Genomic DNA, 16,136 nt, shown 5'->3' on the forward strand with positions numbered 1-16,136 from the left:
CATCTCTTAAAATCAACCTACTGTCTATTTGTTGAAAATAACTTATTTGTCTATTTGTTGAAATTCACCAAACCAATTATCTGTTGAATGTGACACATGTCATTCATTCAATAATTTATCTGTTGAATATTACATATTTTTTTACCTTACCACCACCACCTGCTACTGCTAGCAGTCGTGGATCACTACCGTCGACGGCAACTTTTCCAACGCCAGCAAATTTTTTGACGACCTTTTCCGACTTGTCCTTATTACCAAATAAGATTTTATCTTAGATATAATGTTTTATACTTTTTTTGAGATGGACTTTTCACCAATTTTTCCTTTCAGTAATATTAAGGTACATTTCAAAATTATGCCTACACTACAATTGGCCACTTGCATTGACCAATTTAAAATGGTTACCAGTACCAAAAGGAATTTAGTGTATTTGGTTTCAGTTTTCTAAATTCAATTTTTTAAAAATTGAGTTTTTTTGGTTTTCATGTTTTTTTTTTTAGTGAACTTTTTAAAATTTTAAATAATTTTTTTTACTTTTTTAGATATATCTTAATTAGATGTATCTGAATAGTAAATTATTTATGAAAAAATATTTTAAAAAGTTAAAAGGAAGGTAGTAGCCCCTTACTTCTTTTGAAACTGCAACTAGCGAAGGAGGAGTCACTAAGACAAGCTAACTTTTTTCCTATTCAATTTTTCTTTTGGCTCGCTAAAAATGCGCCCTTGACTTATATTTTTTAAATTTTAAGTAATTTTTTAATTTTTTTTAGATGTATCTTATTTAGATGTATCTAAATAATAAATTATTTATGAAAAAATATTTTAAAAAATTAATAAATACATAAAAATATTAAAAATATACTTAATTTTTGTATTTTTTTATATTTTTGATATTTAGTGAATTTTTTAAAGATTTTTTTCATCAATATTATACTTTCTAAGTATATTTATGTTAGGTGTGTCTAAAAATTTAAAAAATTGCTTAAAATATTAAAAAAAAATAAGTAAAAACAAAAAAATAATGAAAAACGAAAAAATAGAATTTTCTGAAAAGTAAATTTTGAGAATTGGAAACAAACAGGTGATTAGTATTATACCCCCTATGCTATTTGGAAGTTGACGTGGCCAATAGAAGGGAGAGAGGTTTTTAAAAAAGAGAAATCGCAACATGTTTTTTATTAATTTTAATAATTAAAATTATAAATACATAATGAAGTTATAAATATTTTATGAAGACACCATTGATTTGTAAATTTTCCTTTGAAAAACGCTTGAATTATCAAATAATCAGCATTTTTATCAAACACTAGCCCTCAATTCTATTATTGTAAATTATACTTTTTGTTTTGATTCATATATAATATTATAATGAAATCCTATATAAATTACAATAACAATGACAAAAATAAAATAAAAAGACTCATAATTGGAGAAAAAAAATCTCAATAAACACACGGAGAATAAAACAACATTATGTTCTTTTTCCAACAAACTCAACATATCACCTACTCAAATAGTAATGCTATAAACTCAGAAAAAATACCTAACAGTTTACATAGAATTTGAATTGTATAAATTAGATGATATAAGTTAACCCACAACACATATAGTTCAGTACCTACCATAAAATCACTTTCTAAGTAAATTTCATTATTCGATCAAAAAAAGTAAATTTCATGACAAATTGTATATAAAACTGTATATTTTCCGCTTATCAGAACAAGAATCATAGATCGACTAGATTAGAATTTCCATTCCCCAAAGTTCTTAATGCTTATTGGAGTTATTTTGGGAGAAAAAAATAAAATAAAATAAAAAAGTTGTTTGGGATGACCTAAATAAGTGTACTTTTTGTCTTTTTACGAAAAGATGCGTACAAAAGTAGAAAGGTGATGTGATAAAAAAAATATAAAAAGATAAAAAGATAGATTATTTTATAGTAACCAAACTTGGCCAAAATCTAATGGTCGAAACTGATCCAACCCAATACTATGTCATAGCAATTAGATTGACGAATCAAACTCCCTATTGCACCACCACTAGTTTTACGAGTAATTACCAAATTCGATAGTGCATATATACGTGTATGTGTGATGATAAATACAGAATCAACACAACCAAACAGTCTCGTCTCGTCCCGTCCATCATCCTCCTCCTGAATTCCAGTTCTCTCTCTCTCTCTCTCTCTCTCTCTCTCTCTCTCTCCTCTCCATCTCAATATCTCAATTGTAGAGAAGCATAAACAACATGGAAACAGCAGCCCAAAGCATGAACAAAAAAACAAGGAGAGCAGTGTTCCTCATCAACGCCGTCCTCCTAACCATCGGTAACTGCGGCGGCCCACTCATCATGCGGCTCTACTTCCTCCACGGCGGCTCCCGAGTCTGGCTCTCCAGCTTCCTCGAAACCGGCGGCTGGCCCATCAACTTCCTCCCCCTCCTCCTCACCTATCTCCACCGCCGCTCCAACTCCGGCCCCACCACCCCTCTCTTCCTCATCAAACCCCCCACCTTCCTCTCCGCCGCCTTCATCGGCCTCCTCACCGGCGCCGACGACTACCTCTACGCCTACGGCCTCGCCCGCCTCCCCGTCTCCACCTCCTCCCTCGTCATCGCCTCCCAGCTCGGCTTTACCGCGCTCTTCGCCTACCTTCTCGTCCGGCAAAAGTTTGCTTCGTATTCGATTAATGCCGTGTTTTTGCTGACTATTGGTGCCGGGCTTTTGGCGCTGCATACCAGCAGTGATCGGCCCAAGGGGGAGTCCGAGGGGGAGTATTTTCTAGGGTTTTTTATGACCGTTGGGGCGGCTGCATTGTACGGCTTTGTATTGCCGTTGGTGGAGTTGACGTACAAGAAGGCCAAGCAGGCCGTTACGTATAGTCTGGTCATTGAGATTCAGCTGGTTATGTGTTTTTTTGCTACTGTGGTTTGCACTATTGGGATGATCATCAACAATGACTTCAAGGTACCTCTCTTTCACTCTCTTCTCCCATGCTAATGCTATGGAGCAAGGATTTTCTAGAGTGATTTTTTTCTAAAGTTTCCTAGAGTGCTACATTGTGTGGTTGAGATTTACTGGCAAGTCACATCAATTTTTCTGATGTGACTTGCCAGTAAATCTCAACCACACAATGTAGGACTTTAGGAAACTTTAGAAAAATTTCACTCTAGAGGATCCTTGGTTAATGCTATGGCCTCGCTTCTGACAAGTTGGATAAAAGTTACTTTCAAATTTTTAGCTTATTTTAAATTATATTATTTTTTACATTTTTTATATGTATTATTAAAAAAACAAATTACAAAATTATTTTAATCATCTTTTCAAAACACACTTAAATTTCATTTTCATATCATTCCATTCTATTCCTTAGGTTCCTTTGCATGGGTAAATGATTTTTTTTCAAATTTCATTATCCACAATTTGAAAAGTAACTTTAGAATTCGTTTGGCATTGACTTTTTTAACTAATTTTTTTATATTGAGACTTTTTTAATCTGACTTTATTAACCTCGTTTAGTTTTTGTTTTGGTACTTTTTTTACTTTTATGGAAGAAAAAGTGTAATGATTATGGATAAAAAGTAATATTTTATCTTATTGACTTGTATAACCTATTTTGTCTTTTTGTGATTATTCAACTCTAAAATATTAGCCAAACCATGGCTTAGCCAAAGAAATGCCTCATTTGAGAACAAGGTATTTTAATAATTTTTTAATTTTTTCTGAAAATATATATAGAAAAGTAGAGAGAGTGATGTGACAAATTATAATAACCTTTTGATTTTTTGGCTAAAATATATAGCTAACAAATAAGGCCTAAGTCTAAGAAAGCTTACTATTTTTACTTATTTTTTTAACTTTTAAAAAAAAATTCAGGTTGCTTCGTTGAGTAGAGAAGGAAAAAAAAAAACAAAAAACAACTAAATTTTTTTGAAAAGTTTTAAAAAATATTCGTTGAAGACGAAATTAAGTCAACAAAAAAAATCACAAAAAAGCAAACCCCAAATATCTATTTATTATCTTATCTTTTGTTCTCATTTAGTTTTTTGTAAATTTTTTTATGTTAGTTCAAATAATCTTATTGAAGAGAGTCCATTCAAAATCAATAGTGGTAAAGATTTAATTTAATAAAAAAAATTGTAATTTTATAATTTGAATAATTTAAATTATACAACTAAACTCTCATCTTCTTACAAGTTTTTAAAAATTCAAAATAAAATAAATGACGGTCATTTAAGTGTAGGTTTTTCTTAGATTCACATCTCAACATGAGAAAAATTGAGGGCCTTGTAAAACCCACCACTTGTTCTATTTTGATGATCTAAATCGTTCATATTTTAAGACTTATTGAGTATGCAAAAAATCAATATCATCGGAAATCGGTGACAATATATTTGAATCAAATTTGTATTATGAAAAATAAATAATCATTCTTAAAATTATATTTATCATCTATTTTTTAAAACAAATATGGTTCAACCATACCGCTACCATTCTCTCAAACAATTTAAGAAAATCCAAATCCAAAGTAAAAAAAAAAAGTCATGCAAATAAGTGCCCCAGCCCTAATAGTTAAGGGTAATAAACGCAGTTAGATGTGTATTACAATAGTTGATAATAAATGCAATTAGATATATTGGAAGAACCCTCAATTTATTATTGGGTTTTGTTAAGGCCAATGTTAGGATGCTTTCTTTGATTGGATCCTCTCTAAAGTTTTGATTAGTAAAGTGATGTCGAAGTCCATAACTTATGTTAGAGCTAAAAGTATAATATAAGGTTAAATAATTGATGATTAGCTTGAAGTATAGTCACGTCATATTCTAAGATTATTGAATAATTTCTCTTATTGGTTATACGTTAGGTATAAAAGTGAATGTAATAAAAGATGTATAATATTTTTAAACTTTCTTATTATGTGTCCTTGGGGTGAAATTTTGGTATGCCAATAAGGTACCGTATAGTACTACTTTTCACTAATCATAAATGTATATGCTTACTATTGTTTTTCAAACACTTAACATAAATGTAGTAGATTCTACTATCAAAGCCAATCACAATAATAGAATGTACTACATGGCATATATCTTATCTGCATACAAAATTTTTTCGTTCTTAGGACACATGTTAACAAGACCTTTTATTATTTATTCGTACAATTTAACATTAATCATAAATGCTTACAATGTATTTTTTAATGACCATTTTAGCCTTCACATTTTCTAAAGAAAATTAATTATTTCTATTAAAAATATGAGCTGACCTTGACCTTTCAATTTTTAGATTTTTTTGACTATATAAATCTATTTTTATTTGACTTCAACAAATTCAATGATTAAAATTTCTTCGTATTTTTTTTAACAAAAGACCAAAAAAATAAATATTCCAGATAAAAATTAATTTTGATATGAAAAATAAGTTAACATTGCTAATCAAAATTTATATTTAAAAAACATGAAAACTTATTATTCTTAGTCCAAAATTAATAAGCATATAAAACTCCTTTAAGGTTAAATGAAAAGTTATGTTGTGGAAAAAAATTATCAAATATAGAGTTTTTTTCAATTATATTAAATGAAAAGTCAAGTTAGGTTATATTTTGTCATTTGTAATATTGTTAACTTGTTTTAAATGACATATTTTATTATTTAATGTTGGAGTCTCGTTAATAAGTGTCTTCACTGCATAAGTAAAAGATAAAAAAATTGAAGAACACAATACACTTTTTACTAAATTTAATACACTTTTATTGAAATCAATACACTTTTTAATATTTTTATATATTTTCAAGACAGTTTTTTGACACTTCCCATCATTAAACAATGCATAGGAGGCACTTGTTAGCATTGACTAATACTATATGCACTAATTATAGTACACTAACTAATGTACCAATTGATGATGTGACATAATTTTAAATATTTTTGGTATTTGTAATTTGTATAATGAGTGAGCTCAATAATAAAGTCATAACTAGTATTGGTATATTAGTTAGTATATTAATTAGCGCATGTAACACCGCTTGTTAGCATTTGTCTTAATGTTATCTCAAAATTTTTTTTAATGAACTCATTAAACAATAACATTTATTATCTTTATTATACCTTTAATAGTTTATGAATAATGTTATATGTACCAATTAGTGTATTAATAGATGATGTGGTATAATTTTAAAGGTTTTGGGTATTTATAATTTAATTAATAGGTGGAGTCAATAATAATAACATAACACTAGTTGATACACTTATTAGTACACTAATTGGTATACGTAGTATTACCATTTTTTTATTGTACCTTAAGTAGTGCCTAAGGCACTTGTTAGCATTTGTCAAAATAAAATTAATTAACCCCTTAAATTTTAACACAAATTTAAGACAACACCTAAACTTGTCTTGAAACATTGAACAATTTATCATCCTCCTCTGTCATCCACAACCCCATTTTGTGGCAAGAATATATTCCTATGAATAGGAGAATGCACCACTAATGGTTCAGAATTTACTCACTTACAAAAAAAATATATTTGAAAAGTATGTTGAAAATAAATTGTTTCCTAAAATTTAAATTTAATCCATATAATTCATTTTTGAAAATCTTATTTACATATTTTTTCTTACAAAAATAAAGAGACTATACTGGCCTTTTTTTTTATTGAACCAATTTGTACATAATTAATATTTGAGTTTAAAAATAATAATTGGTCAAATAAAAGTATAAAAAAAAATTAATAATTTTTCAATTATTTTAATCATTTATATATGATGTGGTTAAAGAAGTTGAACGATCTAAGTTTGTGAAACCACTTTTGTAAAAGTGGCTTTTTAAGAGCGATAGGACCCAACCTGAAACATTTTGGATTCTATTTCAATGGTTATAATTTTTTTTTGAGTATATTTTGAATTACTGAGAAAAGAGACTTGCTTTCCATAGACAGAAAGAGAAAGTCAACTAATAAGTGGGGTTTCACAGACAATATAAAGAGATCTACCACTGAACACAGCGTCGCATATCCACAACACTGCAAATTAAGGCCTCGCGCGGTAATATTACATTTCGATTTAAAAGTTAAAAATTTAATAAATTATATAAAAAATAAAAAAATAAAAAGTTAAGATTTTTTTTATCTTTCTATTTTTTTGTACATTTTTTTTAATAAAAAATCAAAAAATCATTTTAAACATACTATTTTTTATCTCATATTTTAACTAAAAAATCAAAAAATTATTAAAATAATGTGTTTCCAAACTAGGCCTAAGATACTCATAGCTATTTTGGGGAGATGAAAATAAGTATTTTTTTTTTTTTTTTTTTTTTTGGCTTATGCCTAAAATTGTTTGGGAAGATGAAAAAATGCTGTTGTTTTGATTTTTTTTTTAATTATTTTTATATGCTGTTACATCTGTAGGAAAAGGGTAGATTGAACATATTACTCTTTCATATACAGAGGAGTATTTTTGTAATTTCAAAAGTTGACTTATTTTTAATTTATCAAAAGATTTTTTGCTCAAATAAATTGGTTATTGACTTTTTGAAAATAAGCCAAAAACCAACTTCTTTTTTTTTTTTTTTTGTCTTCCCAAAATAGCCCTCAACCTAATCAAGATTAAAAGTTGTGGTTTCTTAATATAAAAAAACAAAACAAAAAAGTTAAAAAAAGAATAAAGAAAATTACATTACCCAATCCTATGATAAATTTAAAACATAACTTTATCTCCAGTCTCCTATGGACTGAACAATATTATTGGGCCTAATGGCCTACTCTAAAATCCAATTTAATAATCAATGTAATTCATATTCTAGTCTATGTGTAGATGTTTCAATAAAATATTAATATAATTCAATAATCATAATTACGTAATTTTATCTAAACCATTTTGTAGTATATTTTTAAATACATGCTTATCGTCCACTTGTTTGATGAGAAAGTTATCAAATCAATTGAATTTTATTTATAGATAATCTACCCATATAATTTTAGAAAATGAATTAACTGAATCTTAAAAATAGAATGGGCCCAAATAAATCAACCAGTTGTTTGGTCCAGTCATGTGGACCAGTAAAATCATATCCTAAACTACAATAATGCCAGCATGCCCATATTTTTATTATCATATTTTGTTTACTATATAGCAAATTCATCATAATTATTAATACAAATCCATAATAATAATCATAATTATTGTTATTATGATCCAGTTACACCTTCATATTTTTTGTAGGCGATTCCAAAGGAGGCAATAGAATTTGGACTAGGAGAAACAAAATATTATGTGGTGCTGGTGTGCAGTGCCATAATATGGCAGTGTTTCTTTCTGGGTGCAATTGGAGTCATCTTCTCATCTTCATCTCTGCTCTCCGCCATAATCATCGCCGTTCTACTCCCGGTGACTGAAACACTAGCAGTTCTTTTCTACAGGGAAAAGTTTCAGGCAGAGAAAGGGATATCTCTTGTTCTCTCCCTTTGGGGATTTGTTTCTTACTTTTATGGTGAGTTCAAAGATAGCAACAACAATAAGAAGACTCAAACTCCAGGAACAGAGATGCAACATGCCATTAGCCTTCCATGATGAAGTGTTTTATGCATATGAGCATTACTAAATAATGTAGTAGTCTGGCCAAAATTCACAATGGTTATATAAAAGCTTTAAATATTATAGTATTAGTACTTGGTCTATTTTTGTTTGAGCTGGTTCAATAGGTTTGGTATTTTATGTATGTGATTCATCAATGATAAGATGTTTTCAATATTTTTAAATGATTTTTCGTTTATTTTTGATGAATTTTTTTTTTTTACTTTAATTAATTTTTTGTACTTTGTAAATACAAAAGGTCTAACCACATAGAGGTGACCTCTAAGGCTAGACCGAGCCAAGGCCCTAAAGGTCACCCTTAGGTTGTAAGACCACTCAATCATGAAATGATAAGTTGTGAACTCACACAGAGGCGAGAATTCGAACTCACACTTTTGACACTAGGTACGGTATGCCTAGGTCTGGAAGGTTTGTCCTACTAACTATATATGCTGTTGCCAGGTAGCTAGCCCCGAAAAGAGTGGAACTTTTTAGATATATCTAACCAACAAACATCTAAAAAGTAAAATAGACTTACTAAAATATTAAAAAAAAACACTAAAAAATTACTAAAATTCAAATAAAAATCTGTATGTATTTTCGTTCAAATTTTACTTTGTTTTTAGTCAAAATTTTTTTTTTATATATATTAGTTAAACTCTTTTTTTTTTTTTTTATAAATGTATCTAATATTGATATAACTAAAAAGTTTTTTTTAAAAAAAATGACTGAAACAAAAAAGAGCTTCATAAAGATAAACAAAATTTCGTTTAAAATAATTTTTAAAAATTAAAACCAAACAAGTTTTCAAGTTGATCGATTAGTTTAATCCATACAATAAATTAAGAGCAAAACAACAAACTTAGAAGGTAAAAATTGATAGCATTGTAATATTCTATTATGTGATAAGTGATGTGATAGATATTAAACTTAACATGCCCTCTAGGTAGCTCGAATAATTGTGGCTCGAATGGTTCGAGGTGTCAAAACGACGTCGTTTTGAAACTTTTTTTTTCTTTTTACTTCCTCCTCTCTTCTTCCTCTTCCACTGCAAGAAAATGGCCCAAATAACACGGAACTTTTTGCGACGGCATAGGTACCGTCGCAAAAAATGGTCTTTTGCAACGACATGTTAAACCGTCACCAATAAATACCTTTCGCGACGGTGGTGACCCCGTCGCTAATGAATATACAAGAAAAATACATAAACATTTGCGACGCCTAGTGAACCGTCGCAAAAAAAAAAAAAAAAAAAATTGAGACGGGAAACATTTACTGTCGCAAATAATGGACAAGTTGTGAGGGCAATTGTCCATCGCAAACAAACTCTTGTTAAAATGGTGTCGTTTTATTTATCATTTGTGACGATTTAAATATGCCATCTTAAAAAGTAATGAAAGATTTTATATCTCACTCAACCCATTTGTGCTCAAGTTTTCCCCAGAAGCCCTAAAATCTTTCTGAACCAAAATCCCCAAAACCTTTTTGAAGCAGAATCCCCAAAACCCTTGAGGCAAAATTCGACAACGGTGAACGACGACGACGGCTAGCAACGACTAACGACGGTGAACGACAACGACGGTGAACGACGATGACGACTAGCAGCGAGAGACAACGAGCAGCAAGTGACGACGATGAGGAGCAGTCAGTCTCAATCGCGCCTCTCTCACTCACTCAGGAAGTGACGACGACTGTATGCTCTCTCTCTCTAGATTTCTTCAAATTTCTCTCTGAATCCCAATCTTGAGCTTAAAAATGGCAACACAAGACGAATTCACAGCTCTCGAGCTTAAAAATGGGTGATTTTCACTTCAGATTATCTACACCAAATATGTCTTATATACTCAACCACATATTGTTATTTGGGAAAATTACTTCTGAAAAATAGCCTAAAAAAAATTACAAATAGATGATAAAATTTATAATTTTATTTTTTAATGTTTATAAAAATTTATCAATAATTTGAAAATAAATTTTCAAATATGCAAGGATGTGAAATTACAAATTTTCTTCGAATTTAAAATTTGAAAAGGATCTAGTGAACTCCGACTACCCAAACAGATTTAGTCCAATGATAAGGTGACACATAAGCATTCCTGGACCAAAATCACTGTGTACAGTTGTAAGGAATGATGTTGGCACAGAGAGAGAGAGAGAGCGAGAGAGAAAGAGGCAATGAATGTGCTTTGGCAGTGAATTCTTGTGTAATGATGGTGAAAGTGAGGAATGGTTTGACTCCATTGTTGTTTTTTAGCTTGTAATTTTTTCCACCAAAAAAGTGATGGTTTCACGTGCCAATTTCAGAGAAAACTGGACAAGAAAGAAGAAGAAGAAAGACTTTTGGTTGTTGGGTTCTCAGAATGATGACCATTGACCCAATTTCACTTCATTTCACAATAAGAAAGCAAAACTAGTTGTCTGTCATACCCATTTTTTGAAAAGTTTTTCTTGTTCCTTCTAAGTTTGAAATGGAATATCCATATTTTTAATAGGTTTTGATTGGTTTGCTTTGCTTCTATCTCTTTTTTTGTCACCGGCATAAAAAGGGAAAGAATTCTCTTTTTTTATTGATTTTGTTTTGATAGAGTTTCTACTAATTTTATAACTGGACACATTCTTCTCTGTGTTGAGGTATGTTTTTGTTTTTTGTTGTGGTTTTGCTCGATTTGAATGATTTTGATTTGAAAAACTTATGTGAGACTGATGTTTTAAGACAATTTTTTTTCTTTTCAAATTAATCATGTAAAAACATATTTGTAGGTGTATTATGCCATAATTTTTTACATTTTGTCCCACCAAACTTCATTCTCCCTATATTTTAGTTCATTACATTTTAATTTTTTCCTCCTAAGGAATCCTTTAAGAAAATAGTTGAGAAATTGGATTACTTTGGATAGCTAAATTCATTGCTATAGAATGGAAGTGTACTACTAGTTTTGAGAGATGGGGGTGCAATTATTTTTGTCTGCATATTTTTTTCCTGGCTCTTAAAGCCTGCAATGTTCTGTGCACCTCTTGATGTTCTAGACATGTTGAATTAGTGATGGAATACTTGGTATTTTGCAGCATTTTTATGTCCCATATGTTGTTATATAAGTATTTCATTTATTTATGTTCTCAATGTAAACTTCAAAGTCAAGTGCATTTTCTTTGAATATAATTGTTTCAGTCTGTTATTAGGTTATTGGTTCTCCCACCAAATCGCTAAATAACTGAATGAAATAAGACCACCTACCTATTGAGAGAAATTGGATAGATAGGTATTATGATGCATGAATATTGTAACAAGTTGAATCAAATTGAATTTATTTATTTATTATTCTTTTCAATATCCATGTAGTAAATTTTTTTTTTAAAAAAAAATATATGTTTGTGGGTTCGGGTATTGATTGGAGTTGGATTGGTATGAATTTCCAAATCGTTTGATTGTTTAGTTGTTATTATTATAGTTGTGGTGTCGTGAACCATTCTATTTAAATTTGTGAAAATAAATTATATTATTTTTTGATTTCGATTTCGTTAAGGCCTACTTGGCAAATTTTTTTTTTTTTAGTTTAAGTTAGAGTAATTCTTGGGTCTTGAGAAATAAATGAGATATAAATTTAATTTATGGGACTTATTTGATTAGCCCATACTTAATCATTTTGGTTCATATTTAATTATGTGAATAGTTGGGACCACCTTAAGTTTTTCAAAATTTATTTATACTCTAATCTCAATTGGAGATTTATTTTAAATTATTAAACTCCATTCATTTTGGACCCAATTGATTGAATCATAACTCATTTCTAACCATGTATTATTGTTGTTATTGTTATTATTATTTGTTTTATAATCTTCAGAGAGTTACAAATATTTATGGTGTGCACCATCAAACGAAATATATTTTATGATGTGAAAAGATTATATCACTTTTGTTATTTATGCTACTAAATATTATGGTGATATTGAAACATACTTTTAATTGATATATATAGATAGATGTATATGTATAGACAGATGCTTGAAATAAAATAAAAATAAAAATATATTTATCAAGAGAGGCAGCACGTGGGCCGCTACCTCCCTCCTTTCCCCCCCCCTTTACCTTGATTTCCTTTCTCTCTGTTTTGGAGAAGTAGAGAGCTTCGTTCTCTCTCTCTCTCTCTCTCTCTCTGTCTCTCTTGCTCTCTCAAATGTCTTTTAGGTTTATCACACAACCTTTTGATCGACCAAAATCTATTAGGTTTTAGATCTAAGTTCTTGAGGCCAAAGTAAAGATCTTGGCAAGAGCAACGTTTTGATCGGTGGAGATTGAAATTCGACTACATCAAAATTTGGGATTTTTGCTTCTTCTTCCTTCTAACTATTGAGGTAGGGATTTTCTAAACATTGTGTATATATTTTAGCTTTATTATGCGTTATTTTGATAGTGTGATAATTGACAATATTAGGGTTTTATTATGGTATATTAAATGTATAAAAATGGGGGAGTTCTCAATATTTTTTTTTTTTTAAATCTCTTGTTAGTTGTGTGTGATTTTTTTATGACTTAAGGATGTTGAGGAATGCTTATATATATATATATATATGTGTGTGTGTGTGTGTGTGTGTGTGTGTGTGAGAAATCCTCAAATTTTAATAAAACCCTAGAAATTTAAAATGTTAAGATTTAAATTTTTGGGATAGGTTTGTGAAAAGCTTGCAAGAGTTAAAAACATGTATTTATTGGAACAAATGAGAATTTGAAATTGGATGTTTAAAGGGATGAGATTGATGAGAATGTTGTTGGGAACATTGAAAACCATTGAGGTTTCTTTTAAAAATTGTTTAATTTGAAAATATTAAACTTTTGAAAAAAATGAAAATATTTATCATGTTGAGGTATTGAGAAAACCCGAAAAAGATATATGTTGTTTTTGGCATCATGAAAATTTTTGGTAAATTCTTGAGTTTGAATAGAAAGGAAAAAATTGATGAAATTTCTAGAAGAATATTATGATTCTTGATTGAGTAGGAAAAGAGGAGATTGAACATGTAATTGTTACTCCTATGTTGAAATGATTGAAAATATGAGATTATGAGTTATATTTGTCTCTTGATATATTTTGTATAGAGATAATTGTTTGGGCAATCGTGGAGGGTTGTATTGATTATTGTAAAAATTGCATATGAAATAAGTAAATTGAAATATTTGTAAATTCATGCATGGCATTGAACATTGCATAATCTCATGATTTAATTCTTTCATTGGATTTGAGAAATTGATTTTCAAATTGATTCGTTGAGAATATTTGAAATGTGTTGAGTTATGGGGTAAACACGTTTGGTAAATCCGGATTGGGGGTGTAGATTGGTATTGTTTAAGTTGGCCTGAGAGTCTAGGGTGAAAGACCGAAAACACGCGCGGTGTAGGTGCCATGTGCCTCCCGGTTAGGAGCCAGTAAAGTAGATATTGGTAGTGCTAATTATGCCTACTTGCTTACACCAGTTTAAAGATTTCCAGTGTCATATTTACCACCCCTTGTTCTATCAAATGGATGATTAAATTGGTTATGTTTTTGAACAAGTGCATGGTATGCGAATTTTAAAATGAGAAAACCTATATTTTTGACATTGGCATCTCATGTGCATTGTACCTCATGATATTGTTAACCTGCATGCACTTTATTTAGATTATCTCTACTGGGCTTTATGCTCATCTCTTAGTGGAAACCATTTATAGGTCATTGCAAAGTGCCTCTGCCGAAGTGAAGTCAAGGAGGAACTTTCGGAGTACGAAGCTCATTTTTTTTTTTTTCTTTTCTTTTTGTAAGCCAAGGGCTATTCGTGTTTGGGTTTGAAAACCACTTTGTTGTAACCAGGCAAAGCCTTGGAACTTGTAGCCATTAAGGCATTAATTTGTATTTTGTTGCTTTAACTTCTTATTATCACATGCTATAGACTCATATCATAGGGATGATAGATGTATTAATACATGTGGTCTCTCTTTTGTGAAATCTCATATTGGATATCGTTAATGAAAAAAAAATGGAGATTTAGTATGAATATTGACTATTGAAAGGTCTATATTATTCAATGTTCTTGTATGTAATAATGAGAAGTAATGAGATTTAGATTATGCCTATGAGTTAATTTGGTTATATCAAATGCTAATTTTTGGGGTGTCACAAATATGTAGGTATTATATTTAGAGTTATTTTGATGTTTAATTTTTGTGGATATGTGTAGAAGAGATATTTGAGGGAAGTACAAATGATGGATAAGAGTTGGATTGATTTGCCAAATAGGATGTCGAGGGAATACATTAATAGGATTAATCAATTCCTTGTGTTTGCCTACACCAATAGGGCTGAAGGTTCGATGATTAGTTGTCTGTGTAGGAAATGTGAGAATCAATACCATCTTGTACGAGAGGTTGTACGGGGGAATCTGATTTTGAATGGTTTTTTAAAAAAGTACAAACATTGGATTAATCATGGGAAATTTTACGTATCTTTGCATGGTAATCGAGAGAATGAAACATTGGCTAATTTAGACATTGGGATGATATGGTTAGAATGATACAAGGGGCTATGGGAAATCCACATGCCGGTACAAGTGTTGAGGGTAATGAACTACAGGCGCTTGATCCCCATGCATTTGAACCCCAGCTCGGTTCAAATGTGGAGACTGCAAAGTATTTCAAACTTTTTTAAGATGCACAAAATGAAATGTATCCGGGTTGTCAGAAGTTCACATCTTTGTCATTCATTGTTCGATTTCTACATCTGAAGGTGCTTAATCAGTGGACAGACAAGTCTGTTAACATGTTGCTTGAGTTATTGAATAAGGCGTTCCCATTGGGTATGAAACTCCCGGACTCATATTATAAAGCTCAAAAGGTCACAACAAATTTGGGCTTCACATATGAGACGCGGGATGCATGTCTCAATAATTGCATGTTGTTTCGAAACGAGGATGCCAATCTTGATAAATGTGTCATATGTAACAGTTCTAGATAGAAATCAAATGGTGATGGTGGTTCAAATGGTCCTAACAAAGGTGGCAAACGAATAGTTGCAAAACAGATTGAGTATTTTCCTTTAAAGCCAAGGTTGCAGAGGTTGTTTATGTCATCCAAGACGGCCAAGTTAATGAGATAGCATGCAGAGGAATGAACTGATGACAGTGTCTTTAGGCATCCTGTTGACTCCCTTGCATAGAAAGATTTTGACCGTCGGAATATTGACTTTAGTAATGATTGTCGAAGTGTAAGGCTTGGCTTAGCATCAGATGGCTTTAACCCATTCAGGACGATTAACATAGTTCATAGTACTTGGCATGTTGTGCTCATTCCATACAACTGGCCACCATCTAATTTTATCTATGCTTATTGATGGCCCAAAAAGCCCTGGTGACAAGATTGATGTATATATGCAACCGTTGATTGAGGAGTTGAAAGAACTATGGAATGACGGTGTCTCCACATTTGATACATCAACAAATCAAATGTTTCAAATGCATGTAGCTTTACTATAGACAATTAGTGATTTTCCTGCATATGCAAACTTGCCAGTATGGAGCACTAAAGGGGAATATGCATGTCCT

The 16,136-nt window shown here is 30.5% G+C and overlaps 1 protein-coding gene across 1 annotated transcript; it reads left to right on the forward strand.

Annotated features, from left to right (window-relative positions):
• Positions 1-2,104: 2,104 nt before the first annotated feature.
• LOC114280164 (purine permease 3) lies at positions 2,105-8,766 on the forward strand. The gene is made up of 2 exons (XM_028222500.2): positions 2,105-2,964; positions 8,217-8,766. The coding sequence occupies exons 1-2, from the start codon at positions 2,248-2,250 to the stop codon at positions 8,562-8,564; spliced, it is 1,065 nt and encodes a 354-aa protein (XP_028078301.2). The 5' UTR covers positions 2,105-2,247; the 3' UTR covers positions 8,565-8,766.
• Positions 8,767-16,136: the final 7,370 nt, after the last annotated feature.

Source organism: Camellia sinensis, chromosome 3 (assembly GCF_055761805.1).
Source record: "Camellia sinensis isolate YWXY chromosome 3, ASM5576180v1, whole genome shotgun sequence".
NCBI classification, from domain to species: Eukaryota; Viridiplantae; Streptophyta; class Magnoliopsida; order Ericales; family Theaceae; genus Camellia; species Camellia sinensis.